General features: G+C 41.2%; 1 protein-coding gene across 2 annotated transcripts in view; it reads right to left on the bottom strand.

Annotated features, from left to right (window-relative positions):
• Positions 1–13,456, bottom strand: part of IL16 (interleukin 16) — a 102,637-nt gene that overhangs the window by 68,284 nt on the left and 20,897 nt on the right. The window contains exons 2-3 of one of the 2 annotated variants that reach the window (XM_075207889.1): positions 8,187–8,254; positions 4,262–4,639 (exon numbers count right to left, since the gene is read on the bottom strand). In XM_075207889.1, coding sequence (XP_075063990.1) covers positions 4,262–4,597 — 336 coding nt within the window. In that variant the 5' untranslated portion in view covers positions 4,598–4,639; positions 8,187–8,254. The remainder of the gene's footprint in view (positions 1–4,261; positions 4,640–8,186; positions 8,255–13,456) is intronic. The other variant, XM_075207891.1, reaches the window with a different exon arrangement.

Genomic DNA, 13,456 nt, shown 5'->3' with positions numbered 1-13,456 from the left:
GTCGTCATTTCCCTCCATGTATTTTCTCTTGGCTCCCTCATCAAGTTCTTCAAGTTCTTTTTGTTTAGCTACTGCCTCTATGCTGATGATACACAGCTGTTCATGTGTATCAAGAATTACACTTTAAGTTCACTCAGCAATTACCAACCGCTTATCAAGAACATTAACATAAAGATTAACATGAAGAAAACAAACTCTCTAAGGGGGGTTTCCACCATTAAACGACTTCAATTTATTAGCTTGTTTGTTCACTGCTGAAAAGTGGTAAACCCTATACATGCATCAGGAGGTCCCCAGTGTAATCCGCCTAAAACAGGAAAGGTTACACTTACCAAAATTCTTCATATAGAGGCTTTGATCCAGAGATATATGCCAAACTAGCTCATTTTCCATACTAATTTTCCCAAAGATGGAAAACCCAGAGGCAAATTAGACTTAAAATGTACAACTCGGGGGCGTTTATTAGCCTGCTATCACGGTGGATGTCTCTTGACTCTGCTCCTCCATCCAAGATTCTTTTGGTGCCTTAATTAGGGGTCTCCCCATCCCCCAAAAATGTGAAAGAGTTCTCTAAATTACCTCTGATAAAGCAGCGCTGCCGTCATAGCGCTTGGGACCCAAAATTACAACTGAACCCAGAATTCTCCCTGCAGACCTGATTCATGCCACTCTGAGCTGGGGACTCGGTCTCTGAGCCCCGGCCCACTGCGGCTGCTCAAGTGCCCTTCCTGGCTGCATCAATATCGTCTGCATCGTGGGTGACATACTCCTGTCGCACCTTAGTCTGGTGGAAGCTGCTGCCATCCTGCAGTGGAAGATCTCCAGGGGCACCAGTGATGCTGTGTCTAGGCCTGCGGGCGGTGCTGCTCTGTCAAATGTGGTTGTCACTCAAAAACAGACCCCTCTCATTGCTGTAATACTCTGGCTATCTGTCCTCTCACCAACAATCAGCTGATGCTATTTGTACTGTGGAGTGGAATGGTGCTTTTATTATAGAGCCTGTGACTAGGCAGCTCTTAATACCATTGTTTTTCATCACTTGGCCCCTCCCTTTGTGCCTCACTAGACTTTGCTCTACTTCCTCCAGATAATTTTCCCCAACAACACCATTACAATTTTTGGGGCCAGATCCACTGAAATCAGTCCTGTAAACTACTGGGGATAAATGTATGAACGTGCGGGTTCTTCAACACCCGCGTGTTCAGCGTGTTCGGCAATTAAATTTCAAGCGGCGCTGCATTGTAAAGGGAAACTTATCTTATGTATACTTATCTGTGATATCTTTAAACCTTGCTGTGATATCCTGCCTTAATTTGGACACAGTTGACATCTGACAGCAAGTCTAATTACATCGTCCTATGACCCTCACACATTGTTACTAGCCTACTCACCTGTGTCCCGGCAGTCTCCATGATGACCAGCGCGTCACTTCCTGTTTTCATCCTGGCCGTTGCCTAGGCAACAGTCGGGACGCTGTGCAGCTAGTGCAATTCTATTAAATATTGCCTGCTCCCTGCGCTCGGCCAAGGACCGCCGCCTCTCTTCCACCCTTATCACCTCTTCCCACTCCAGAATCCAAGACTTTTCGCGTGCAGCCCCCCTTCTCTGGAACGACCTCCCTCATTCCATCCGTCTCTCTCCTACTCTGTGCTCCTTCAAACGTGCACTCAAAACTCACCTCTACCAACCATCTACTCAAACCCCATCTCCTCCCTTTTCCTCGTCCTCCCTTCTCTCCTCTTGCCTCAACTGGCTTCTCTTGTGCCTGGTCTGTTTACCCTCCCTTAGGATGTCCATACCTCTTCTTCCGCTCCGTCTTTACTGCATATGACTAGCCGGAGTTTCTGAAGTATTGGTACTTTTTGTTCATTGTTCTGTATGGTTTCACCCTGTATAGTCTACTGTTAGTACTGTGTGCGGCGCTGCGGATACCTTGTGGCGCCTAACAAATAAATGATAATAATAATAATATTCATTAAGCAGCCCATGTGGCTGATTACACGGCTAGTGGTCCCCTGCTACCATTGGCCAGTGTCTGTATATTAGCCTCCATGCCGGTTATAGTTATCAGTTACTGTGTACTTGCCAGCTCTTGTGCCTTTGAACCTGTTGCTGTTGGATTTTCCGTGTATGACCCTTTGGGTTTGCTTATTGGACTGGATTTTTGCCTGTTGCCCTGACTTTTTGCTTCAGTTCTGGATTCTCCTTGTCTTCTGCCAGCCTGACATCTTGCCTGACCCTGACCACGTTACCTGCTTCGGACCCAGACCACAGCTTGTTTCCTGACCACACTAGGGGCTGTACCCCGCTACTCTGCACTACGGTACGTTCATACACCAGTACTACTCTGGGGGCATCCGAGTACCTGTGAACATAATGAGCTCTACGGGAAAGGCGGCTGCTATAGGTGAATACCTCTCCATCTGGTTCTACAAGTTTATGATAAGACCATTAGCTGTAACACACATCAAAATGTCTAATTAGCATGAGATTAGCATGAGTCCTTTCTTCCAACAGTTGCAGAATACACATTTCCTCCAAAGAAAAGAATTCCCCAGGAAAAGTTGTAAACCCCAAACAAGACATTTCCTTACACCAAGATATACAAAAGGTTTTCTAAACAAAGGCTTATTGTATCAGATATATACATCAAAAATAAGGCATCTTCTCTAGAAAGATTAAAACAAAAAAAAAAGATTTTTTTTTTTCCCCCTGGTCTCAGATATTAAAGATTTCCCTTACCAAAATCTGCACAATATCAAAAATAAGTGCATGTGCAATTATATAAATAAGCACCCTGCCCTATTTCCTTTAAATAAATTTATACCAGAAGTTATATATAAGTGATCCAGTCACAAAAGGCTTCCTCCAGTTACAAACAATTTGCTGATCACAAATGTGGAGCAATGCTCAGCTTCAAACCAGGGGATCAAGTCTGGTTTTCCACTCACAACCTGAGGCTTAAGGTGCTTTGCATGAAGTTTGCCCCTTCACTACATTGGTCCATTTCCCATAAAGAGAGTCATCAATCCAGTAGCTTACAAACTCAAACTTCCTCCATATCTACGAATCCCAAACTCCTTCCAGAAATCCTTGTTGAAGCCTTTGGTCTTGAATATGGTTCATTCTGCACTCCCTAAGACTCCTAAAATCCAAACTCAATGAGGAGTTGAGTTGGAAGTGGCAAGGATACTCGATTCACAGATTCGTCATGGTCATCTTCAGTATCTTATTGTTTGGAGTGGTTACAGACCAGAAGAACGAGCCTGGATTAAAGCCACTGATGTATATGCTCCATGCTTGGTCTGTATCTTCCATGCAAAATTCCTTTTGAAGTCCAAGAGATGGTCCAGGGTCCACCCCCAAAAGGGGGGTACTGTCACATCAGGCTCTCAGGTCCTGTCACTTACCTCTCCACTGTCTTTCCAAGCTGTCTCTGCGGTCCTCAGGCTCTGCTGGTTTCAGATCTGAGAATTCCAGGAAACTGAGTAGTATTCTACCTTATCTAGACAGCCTCCCTTTTTTGTAATGCATACACCTGCCTTCTCCTTACTCCAACTTGTGCTTCCTTTTTCATTGTAGACTATGAATCAGATTCTTGAGATTTCCCTTCCTCCCACCTTCACCTTTTACCACCTACACATTCCTCCCATAGTTCCATTTCTGTTAGATTTGTATTCCCCCCTCCCCCTCTTAAAAATACTTATCGTTCTGTTGAGTGGGGGCCTCTCATTATCACTTGAGTTTCTCTGACCCGTTTGATTTGCCCCAGAATTTGTAATGTATTCTCTGGCTTGGCTACTGTTGAGTCCTTATGAATCTGTTCCTCATATGTACTTGCTATTGTATTAAATTTTTTGTAATAATGCCCTTTCTTCTGATTGTTATTCTTTAATAAAAAGTTTTTGCAAAAAAAAAATGTACAACTCATGTCTAGATATAGAAGTAATTTGTCAATATCTCAGTGAGCACGCATCTTCTATGGCTCTTTGACTCGATTACCTGTCTCTTGATATTAACATTATTTTTTACACCCCTAATCAATTGTGTTCCATTAAAGTATATGAGCATTTTGTTTTTCATGAATAAATGTTAAAATATTTTTTACAGTACTGTAGAATGGTATTTAGTAAATTATAGAAACATGTTATTTTTGTAGAACTGATCTTTCAAATCTGTCATATAACAATAACTATTGTGGAACACCATCTAAATGTGTACTGTGTATATATATATATCCCTTGCACAAAACTTCACTTACCTTAAGAGATGTCTTGCTTAGAGTTTTGTCACTAGAGGCAGCCTTTGATAAGATACTTTTCCTGGTCATAGGATCTGTTATTGTGCTAGTTATGTGTAGTTTATCAGCTGGGGGCGACTCACATTCTTGTGACCGTGGCATCTCGGAGATTTCAGAGTATTTCTCCTCCAGACTGGACCCATCATCACTGTTCTTGGTATTGCAAAGTATAAGAGACTTGGATATAGAACGGAAGTTTTTGGTCTTCTTCATTTTTTTCCCACCACCGTTCTGTCTGTCCATCCTTAGCGAGGACATAAAGATGTTGGCTCTCTCGTGACCATATTTGATCGGCATCTCAGGAGTTTTTTCTATATTACCAACAGTGGCACATTATTGCTGGAAGTACAATGGAAATAAATATGTTGTAACATTTCAAAGCCAAGAACTCATGATTTTATTTCATAATAGCACTATTCATGGCACATGTTCACTCATCATCAGGCTTCACAGCAGATATCTGTTCACTCTACTCACGTTAATCTTTGTTATACCTCTATGGCCTTTCAATCATATTGGAGGTTTACAGTTGTTTCTCAAAATTACAATAAATATTTTATGTGTCATAACAGTTTTTTGTAATATCACAGAAATACAATATATACCATTACAAATATTTCTTGGCTTACATCAGTTTTTAGTTTTGTAGCTACAGTAGATTTGTATTTAATATGTCCCTAATTCATGTTGACTTGTCTTGCTAAAAAAAGACTCAACAGAGTTTATTACCTATTAAAATCTGTTCTGTAGACAGTTTATGGTTAATTGCTTACACAATAATTATTGTATTTATATCTTGTGGTTATACATGCTGACTTTCCAGTTGTTTATATTATGGGATTGCTCATACCTTCGTGATTCACTGTTAAATAATTACAGAATGATAACATATAAACCTGTCACTGCTTTTTAAAATCTTAATATGAATCATAAAATCATAATCATAATATGTTTCAGTGTTACCGATTAGTAAGACTATTTGTGAAGTCATTATTTTGTGCGACCCACACCTAGACTCTATACTTTATTTGACCGACATAGTTGTGACTGAAGGAAGCTGAAATTAAACACAGAGGCACACTCAGTTTACCCATTTATTTGGACAATCGCTCACAAGTTGTAGCAGTTACAGCCAAACACAATGACAACATGGACTGGATCCTAGACGCAGTAGCGGAATAATGTTATAGTGTAACTGGGCAGTGCTGAAGTAATGGGTCACCCCTTCATATATATTTTAATGTTTAGCTATCCCCCACACATAATTTTTTATATCCAGTCTATTCATAATAATATGTTACAACCCACCAAGCATCTAGTAAATTAATATTTACAGCAAGCCTCATACTTCAAGCATTTTGCAACAAACAGCTGTAATATTTCAATAGTTTATTGTTATGCACAGCGAGCTCTTCATCCCCCGCTGAGTTTGCAGGAGACCGGTCTGGGAATTCAAACCTGAGTTACCACCCCAAACATATTATAATGTGCCACAGCCTAGACATATGAGCCAGTTCATATTGTTACGGATTTTGAGGTAACTTCTATTGCTCCTTGTCTATCATGACAAATCAAGCTCTAAATTTCCGCTCCTATCAAACCAGCCCATGCTTTATACATTGCTTTGTGTCTCTCATAAGTAAAAGCCTGTTGGGAACTTTAACTGATTCCTTGACAAAGAAGTAGGTGGAAAAACCATAACAATTTTTGGAACGATTTTGACTTGTATCCGTAAGATAAGCCTTTTAGAATATATATCTTTGAACATCCTATAGGAGTGACATATTTTTCCGTTTTGATGGTTGTGACCAGTGTCGGACTGGGGCATGAAGGGCCCACCAGGGGACAGCAACGCTAGGGGCCCACCAGAGGGGGTGTGGCCAACCATCAAAGAGGCGAGACCAGACACTAGAGGGGGAGTGGTCAGCCCACAAAGGACAGCTAGCACAATAGTGTAGTATATAAAGAATGCAGTGTGAATAAAGAGTACAGTCTTGATCTGCACCTTAGATTGGGCAGAACAGTCACCAAAAATTGGGATTATCCCACTAGACCAGGCTTGACTAACCTGTGGCACTCCAGGTGTTGTGAAACTACAAGCCTCAGCATGCTTTACCAATATATAGCAGCCTATTGCTGGAAGGGTATGCTGGGACTTGTAGTTTCACAAAACCTGGAGTGCCACAGGTTAGCCAAGCCTGCACTAGACTCAGAACATTTGACAGACTGTCCTACCTGTTCTTGTCACCACCTGTGGCTGCTGGTTTCTTTGGCTGCGGCTTGTCTGGATCCTGGAATGTTGAGGGGTCCTATTTGGAAAAAATAATGGGTACATTTAGAAAATTCCAACCAGCCCCGGCGTTAAATCAATAGGACCCACATTTAATACTTAGGACTTCCTCCAGCCCCAACATAAAAGTAATAGTATTCCCATTTAATAAACCTATTTCCCTCCCAACAGACAGCCCCTGCAATAAATTAATCACATTTACATATAATAAATATACCTATTTCCTGCAACCGTCACTGCCATTAAATAATTCATATTCACATTTAATAAATATACCTCATGCTCCTCAAACTCAGCCCCACATTCAATTAATAGCGCATAAACCACCCCATCTTAAATTAATAGTCCCCACTATAAAATTAAATTGCCCCATCTTCACCCTACAAAGAAAAGCACCCATTATTTAGCCACCACCTACCACACACACATTACATTGCCACAAGCCCGTTGTGCCATCACACACACATTACTGCGCCCCTTCATCACCATGATGTGCCTCCTTATAATCACACTGCACCCTCCATGCTGCTTTTGCTCCCCCCTTCTCCTGGCTCCCCTTCACAAACTGCCATACTGTCTGTGCTCCCCTTCACACTGCCATGCTCCCCCTTCACTCTGCCATGCTCCCCCTTCTCTGTTCCATGCTCCCCCTTCTCTGTTCCATGCTCCCCCTTCTCTGTTCCATGCTCCCCCTTCTCTGTTCTATGCTCCTATTTCTGTTCCATGCTCCCCCTTCTCTGTTCCATGCTCCTATTTCTGTTCCATGCTCCCCCTTCTCTGTTCCATGCTCCTATTTCTGTTCCATGCTCCCCCTTCTCTGTTCCATGCTCCCCCTTCTCTGTTCCATGCTCCCCCTTCTCTGTTCCAAGCTCCCCCTTCTCTGTTCCATGTTCCCCCTTCTCTGTTCCATACTCCTTTTTCTGTTCCATGCTCCCCCTTCTCTGTTCCATGTTCCCCCTTCTCTGTTCCATACTTCTATTTCTGTTCCATGCTTCCCCTTCTCTGTTCCATGTTCCCCCTTCTCTGTTCCATACTCCTATTTCTGTTCCATGCTCCCCTATCACTTACCTTTTCTATCTGCTTCTTCCTTTTCTTCTCCTCTGTCTTGCCGGCACTCCTCACTGAACGTCGGTCGTGATGACGTCACGCCCGGCATTCAGTGCGAACGGAGCCAGCGCTGCGGTCACGTGATTTTTTTTTTTTTCTTTTTCTATTAAAGTTTCTAGCTCCCCCCACCAATGAAGAGGGGAGCGATTCAGGGTTGGGGCCTACCGGTGGATAGTCCGGTCCACCGGCGGGCCAGTCCGACCCTGGTTGTGACTATTGCATCTTTGTGATGGACATATCTTTATGCTAGATTACAAGTTGCATGTATTTTGTTTATATGTTCTCCCTCAAGTTTGTGTCTCCAGGTACTATAGATTCCTCTGGCAGTCCAAAAACATATTAGTAGGTTAATTGGTTTCTGTCAAAATGGACACTAATGTGTGTGAGTGTGGTACAGAATTTAGACTGTAAGTTCCAATGGGGACTATTCTCTGTAAAGAGCTGCATAGTATGATTACACTATATAAATAAAGAATAATAATATCTAACCTTTCATTCTGCTTTACAGCATGTTTTTCAATACATCGACGTTCATAGCTTGTTTCTGGCTTATTTGCCTGGACAAGGAGAAAAGATAATTATTTTATTACACTTAATCACCTATAATAGACCATAAAATAGTGCTGCAACCTACACTCTGGGTACTTGTTTATAATAAGGACACCACTTGAAAATCATGGATTCTGCTCTCCCTTTAGCAGCAGCAGCAGCAGCAGCAGCGATCAAATAGTGAATCGAAAGACAGGTCTTTCCAAGTGGTGTCTGCATTATGAACAAATGCCACATTCTTTGTTTATAGCTGCCAACTGGACATAATATCCAAGTATTAAAGGATTAGTCACTGTTGCTCAATATTAACAAATTCATAGCATCACTTATTTTAGATTATTATTATTATTATTATTATTATTATCATTTATTTGTTAGGCGCCACAAGGTATCCGCAGCGCCGCATACAGTACTAACAGTAAACTATACAGGCTGAAACCATACAGAACAATGAACAAGAAGTACCAATACTTCAGAAACTCTGGCCAGTCATATGCAGTAAAGACGGAGCGGAAGAACAGGTATGGAGACAGGAGGGGAGGGGGCCCTGCTCATACAAGCTTACATCCTAAGGGAGGGTAAACAGACCAGGCACAAGAGGAACCAGTTGAGGCAAGAGGAGAGAAGGGAGGACGAGCTAATGGGAGGAGATGGGGGTTAAGTAGAGGGTTGGTAGGCTTTGAGGAAGAGGTGAGTTTTGAGTGCACGTTTGAAGGAGCACAGAGTAAGAGAGAGATGGATGGAACGAGGGAGGTCATTCCAGAGAAGGGGGGCTGCACGGGAAAAGTCTTGGATTCTGGAGTGGGAAGAGGTGATGAGAGTGGAGGAGAGGCGGAGGTCGTTGGCCGAGCACAGGGAGCGGGCAGGAGTGTGAATGGAGAGGAGGTTAGAGATGTAGGGGGCAGTCGAGTGGGAGAGAGCCTTGTAAGTGGTGGTGAGTAGTTTGAAAAGGATTCTGTAGGGGAAGGGGAGCCAGTGTAAGGCAAGGCAGAGAGGGGAGGCAGAGGAGGAGAGGCGTGAGAGGAAGATAAGTCTTGCGGTTGCATTGAGCATAGAGCGGAGGGGGGAGAGACGGGAGTGGGGGAGGCCAATTACATTATGAAGGTAATTTGCAGTTTTTATACTGTAAGATGTATAAATCAAGATTTAGAACTAGGTTTTGATCAACAGAAAGTCAGATATACCCAGGGGCTGGCTTGGGCTGGGTCATTGGACTGCCTGCTTTTTTTTTTCCTTTAAAATGTTCCTAATAGACTGCTGAACCGAATAGACTGCTGAACCGAGTCTCGTCCCCCAGGCTAATGTTTGCCAGCCAGTGCCTGGATATACCACTTCTGCACACTCCTAGTTACTTTGAACGGATGCTTATGGTCAGATACATTTGGGAAACAAGTGAGAGTGAAGTATACAGTTTACTATAAATATGTACATATTACAACCGAAGGAGAGACAAGTGCACAGGAGGATTGTGTTCAAAAAGAGTCACAATTTGGGGGTTTGTGGCACTATAAGAATTAAGCATAGAATGTATATAAAAAACTAAATTATATTGTGTATAATATTTGTACATATTGTATATATTTTGTATATTTGAGATTTGGCCTCATTTAGAGTTGGCCATAAGTTTCTTGTGTAAGATATGCATTTCTGTACTGTACATTGCACATGAGCAACAAAAATGCATTAGCATATGTCAGAACATAGATTTTTAAATATCATTGACTCATTGTAAGTAGTGTCTCCTTACACCTGGAGATGCGAAAAAGGACAGGCAAAGACAGGCCGAGTACAGTAATCACACATTCATGTAAGTGCAACGCAATTAGATGAAGATGTATCCCCAGATACACTTTTTTCAGTGGTGTTTCTCTTGCGGGTACTGAAGGGCTGGTGCAACAGTATGTATGATATTATACCAGTACTGTCTAGTCGCTTCTAATAGGCTAGTGGCTTATTGATATCTCCAGATGATAGTACTTAAGTAATTAGGTTTGCAGCTATAGGGTATAAAGTTGCTGCCATCTCTTCACATTACTTATTGATATATCCATTTAGACCATTGCAGGAAGGGAGATTCCCAATGGATTTTTAAAGGTAATAGCAACAGATGTGGAGGTGTTTGTGTTTAATTACATTTTATATGGAAAATGTGACTGTCGCATTTATTAATGACTCTCAAGACAATATTGTCTGTTGTGTATGACATTTCATGATATTATTATGCTCTCTACAAATAGGGTAATGCACCATGTACTACTAATGCTTTCAATCTATATCTCTATACTATCATTGGACATAAGTATACACCTTTTATGCCTGACGTATAGGCTATTGTTTTTCAGCTGGACACAGTTTGTTATACATCTGACTCAATATTTACAGGTAAGTATGCATTTTTATGTGCAACTTTTTCTCTGAATATTTGAAGCACAAATGTGTGTAAATGAGCCCCCAGATTAAATACTCCTTGTGTGTTGATTTCCATATAGATGCCACCATTTCAGTACAATGTGAAAGGACATTACAGCCAGAGAGGTGCATACCAGCAAGTTCATAGAGAATATTCTGATTGCACATTAGATGCAGGCAAGATTTAGGATTAGGCACATTAGAGTCATGCCTAGTGACAGCAGGTGTTGAGAGGTGCTCTTTTTTCCTGCACAGATCTCATGTCAATCCTATGATTTCCATCACCAAAAAAATAGGGGTATGCAAAAATCAGCTGTAGTTGAAGAGAGGATATATTTCTAGGCTATATATCTTACATGTTCTTGTACTTTGTTCATGGCAGGTTCAGACTGCTATAGCTGCATTGAATAGAATGCCAGGACATGTCACAGGTGATGGATGTTTACTATGCAGGTGTGCCTGTATAATAATCCCTGCATTGGTCAGCCATGATAAGCTCACAGCAGCAAAGTGGAGCTGAGATGCTCCTGGAGGCAGGAGGTAAGTACATACTGTATTCCATATGTGCCCACATACTAAATAGTTAAAACATATTTTGGTTGGATGTACACTTTAACTGTGCTAACTTGCCCTCCTACTGACGGAGGCCCACAGATAAGTAAACCAACCAATACCAGTGGCTCATTAGTGATTTAGGTTGCAGTTTTAGCATTATCCGTGTTGTATAATAGAGGACTCTCTACTATACTAGGAAACAAGGGAATAGTGCAGTATTTACTCTCAGCAATACATTAGGTTATCATGACAGCCTAGCTGAAAGGCATATTTTGTCTGTAAATCTGAGATAACAGAAGGTTTTAATGATGTATGACCACAGAAATCTAACCAAACATAGCAGTTTGCAGTTGCTCTTTGGAAATAAAATTTATACAAAGTAAACCCTAACTGATAAGCTTCTATAACGTATGTGCTGGCTGAGTCTACAGCACTGAATAAGTTAAAAGCCACAATGAGTCAGTCAGTTAATTGGTTTAGTAATAAATATAGGGTCTTGTATAGTTTTTGAAACAGAATGTGCATTTTAGATTTCAATTGGGAAACATGAATCAGAAGTTCCACAATATAAACTTGTCCTTGGCATTGACCTACAATTTAGAAACCGTCCAAATCATTTCCCAGCCACGTTACCCCATACTGACACTCTGAAAAGGATGTTAAGAATAAATCGGTTATATTTTCTGCATGTGTTTTTCTGTATATCTAGAGATAGGCCGGTGTCAGAAAGGTCTAAAGAATGCTGGTATTTTTCAGTTAATTAAATGCAGCCATTAATCTGTGCCTTTCACTCCCCAGTATAATCTATGTAGAGCTGTAAAATGATCATGAGAAAGGAACTCAGATTCTCCTTTTTTCTGTTTTCAAGAAAGCCTGAGATGTGTGGCCAATATCACCCAAGTGCCAAAAAGTACTCTAAGATACAGTCTTCAGAGTCTCTCATAAAGGAGAAGGACCCCTTTGTCCACAACCCCTGGAGCCCTCTGGCAGGGGTAAAGATCTCTATGCCTCCTGCACTGCAAAGCTTGTTGGTCCTTGTAGCCTAGGATCCATCAGAGCTACTTTTGAGCAACTGATCATTGGATCCCAAAAGGCGGGAGCAATAAAGGGTGCAGGGAGATGGGAGGCTCAGGATCACACAACCTCCTAGATCTTGTGGAAGAGTGAATAAAGGATATTCACACCCTCCAAACCATGAAACTAAACCAAAAAGCATACATGCAAATCAAAAGTGAGCAAGCAGGTGAAAAAGGAAACCAGAATCCACATATAGTTTTTTCTGGTAAACAAATTATCGTTTAATTTATAAGACCAGCGCCACCCATAAACCGCATGGTCAAACATTGGATTTTGCTGCTTACTTTCTGTAACATAGTAGTGCAAGCTCTAGTAACAGTAATCCTTCCAGAGAGGATTTCTTAAATAGGGAGAATGCCTAAATCCAGCAAAGATGAGTGTTTGACAGATTTAGGACTTTTCACTATTTGATAAATTAAATTGCTTGCAGTACTCCTCCCAGTCACACCACAGTTTGATCGTCATGCACTACCTGCTAAATATCTTGTCTCAACTTATTCACAAATACTTTGTAATCTGCATTCAATAAGGTAATTGATCTGCAAATTTTCAAATCTCCTTTATCCCCTTTCTTAAATATCAAAACAACCACTGCTTCCTCCACATAAATTTGCATATATCCCCTGCCATCGTCACTACCTACTAATTCCCGCAAGATACTAAATAATCAGTTGATAACCCATCCTCCTTTCGTGTCTTATTCCTGGTCATCCCACTAACTACATGTTTCACGTTATCCTCATTTATGTTACCCATTAATGCTGACCAATTCATTAATGCTGACCAATCCCTCTTCCAATGCTTCCCATACTTTCACTTTTTCATCTCTTTCTTTCTTCTTATACAAATTCTTACATTTACTCTTGATTTCCTAACCTTTCACTTCCTGTCCATCTGCATCAACCACCGCGTTCATCCCCAAAGTTACTGAACAATTTATTTTGAAAATAAACCTTGACCACTTCTCAAATTTCTTCATTTCGTAATGTCTCCATGTAATTGTATTCCTCTCATTATGCCTCTCATCTATTTCTTCACTCACTTCAAAACCATCTTCTCTTAATTTAAATTAATATTCCAGTCTCACATTTAATTCAGCTTCCCTCATCCTACTGCTATTAAATGGTGCTTTACCCTTTAATCCTAGAATAGCCTGAAGTTGAATTTCC

The sequence above is a fragment of the Mixophyes fleayi genome, chromosome 4 (assembly GCF_038048845.1).
Source record: "Mixophyes fleayi isolate aMixFle1 chromosome 4, aMixFle1.hap1, whole genome shotgun sequence".
Taxonomy (NCBI): domain Eukaryota; kingdom Metazoa; phylum Chordata; class Amphibia; order Anura; family Limnodynastidae; genus Mixophyes; species Mixophyes fleayi.
Note: the sequence above shows the minus strand (reverse complement) of the source record. Positions and strands in the feature narration are given on the sequence as shown.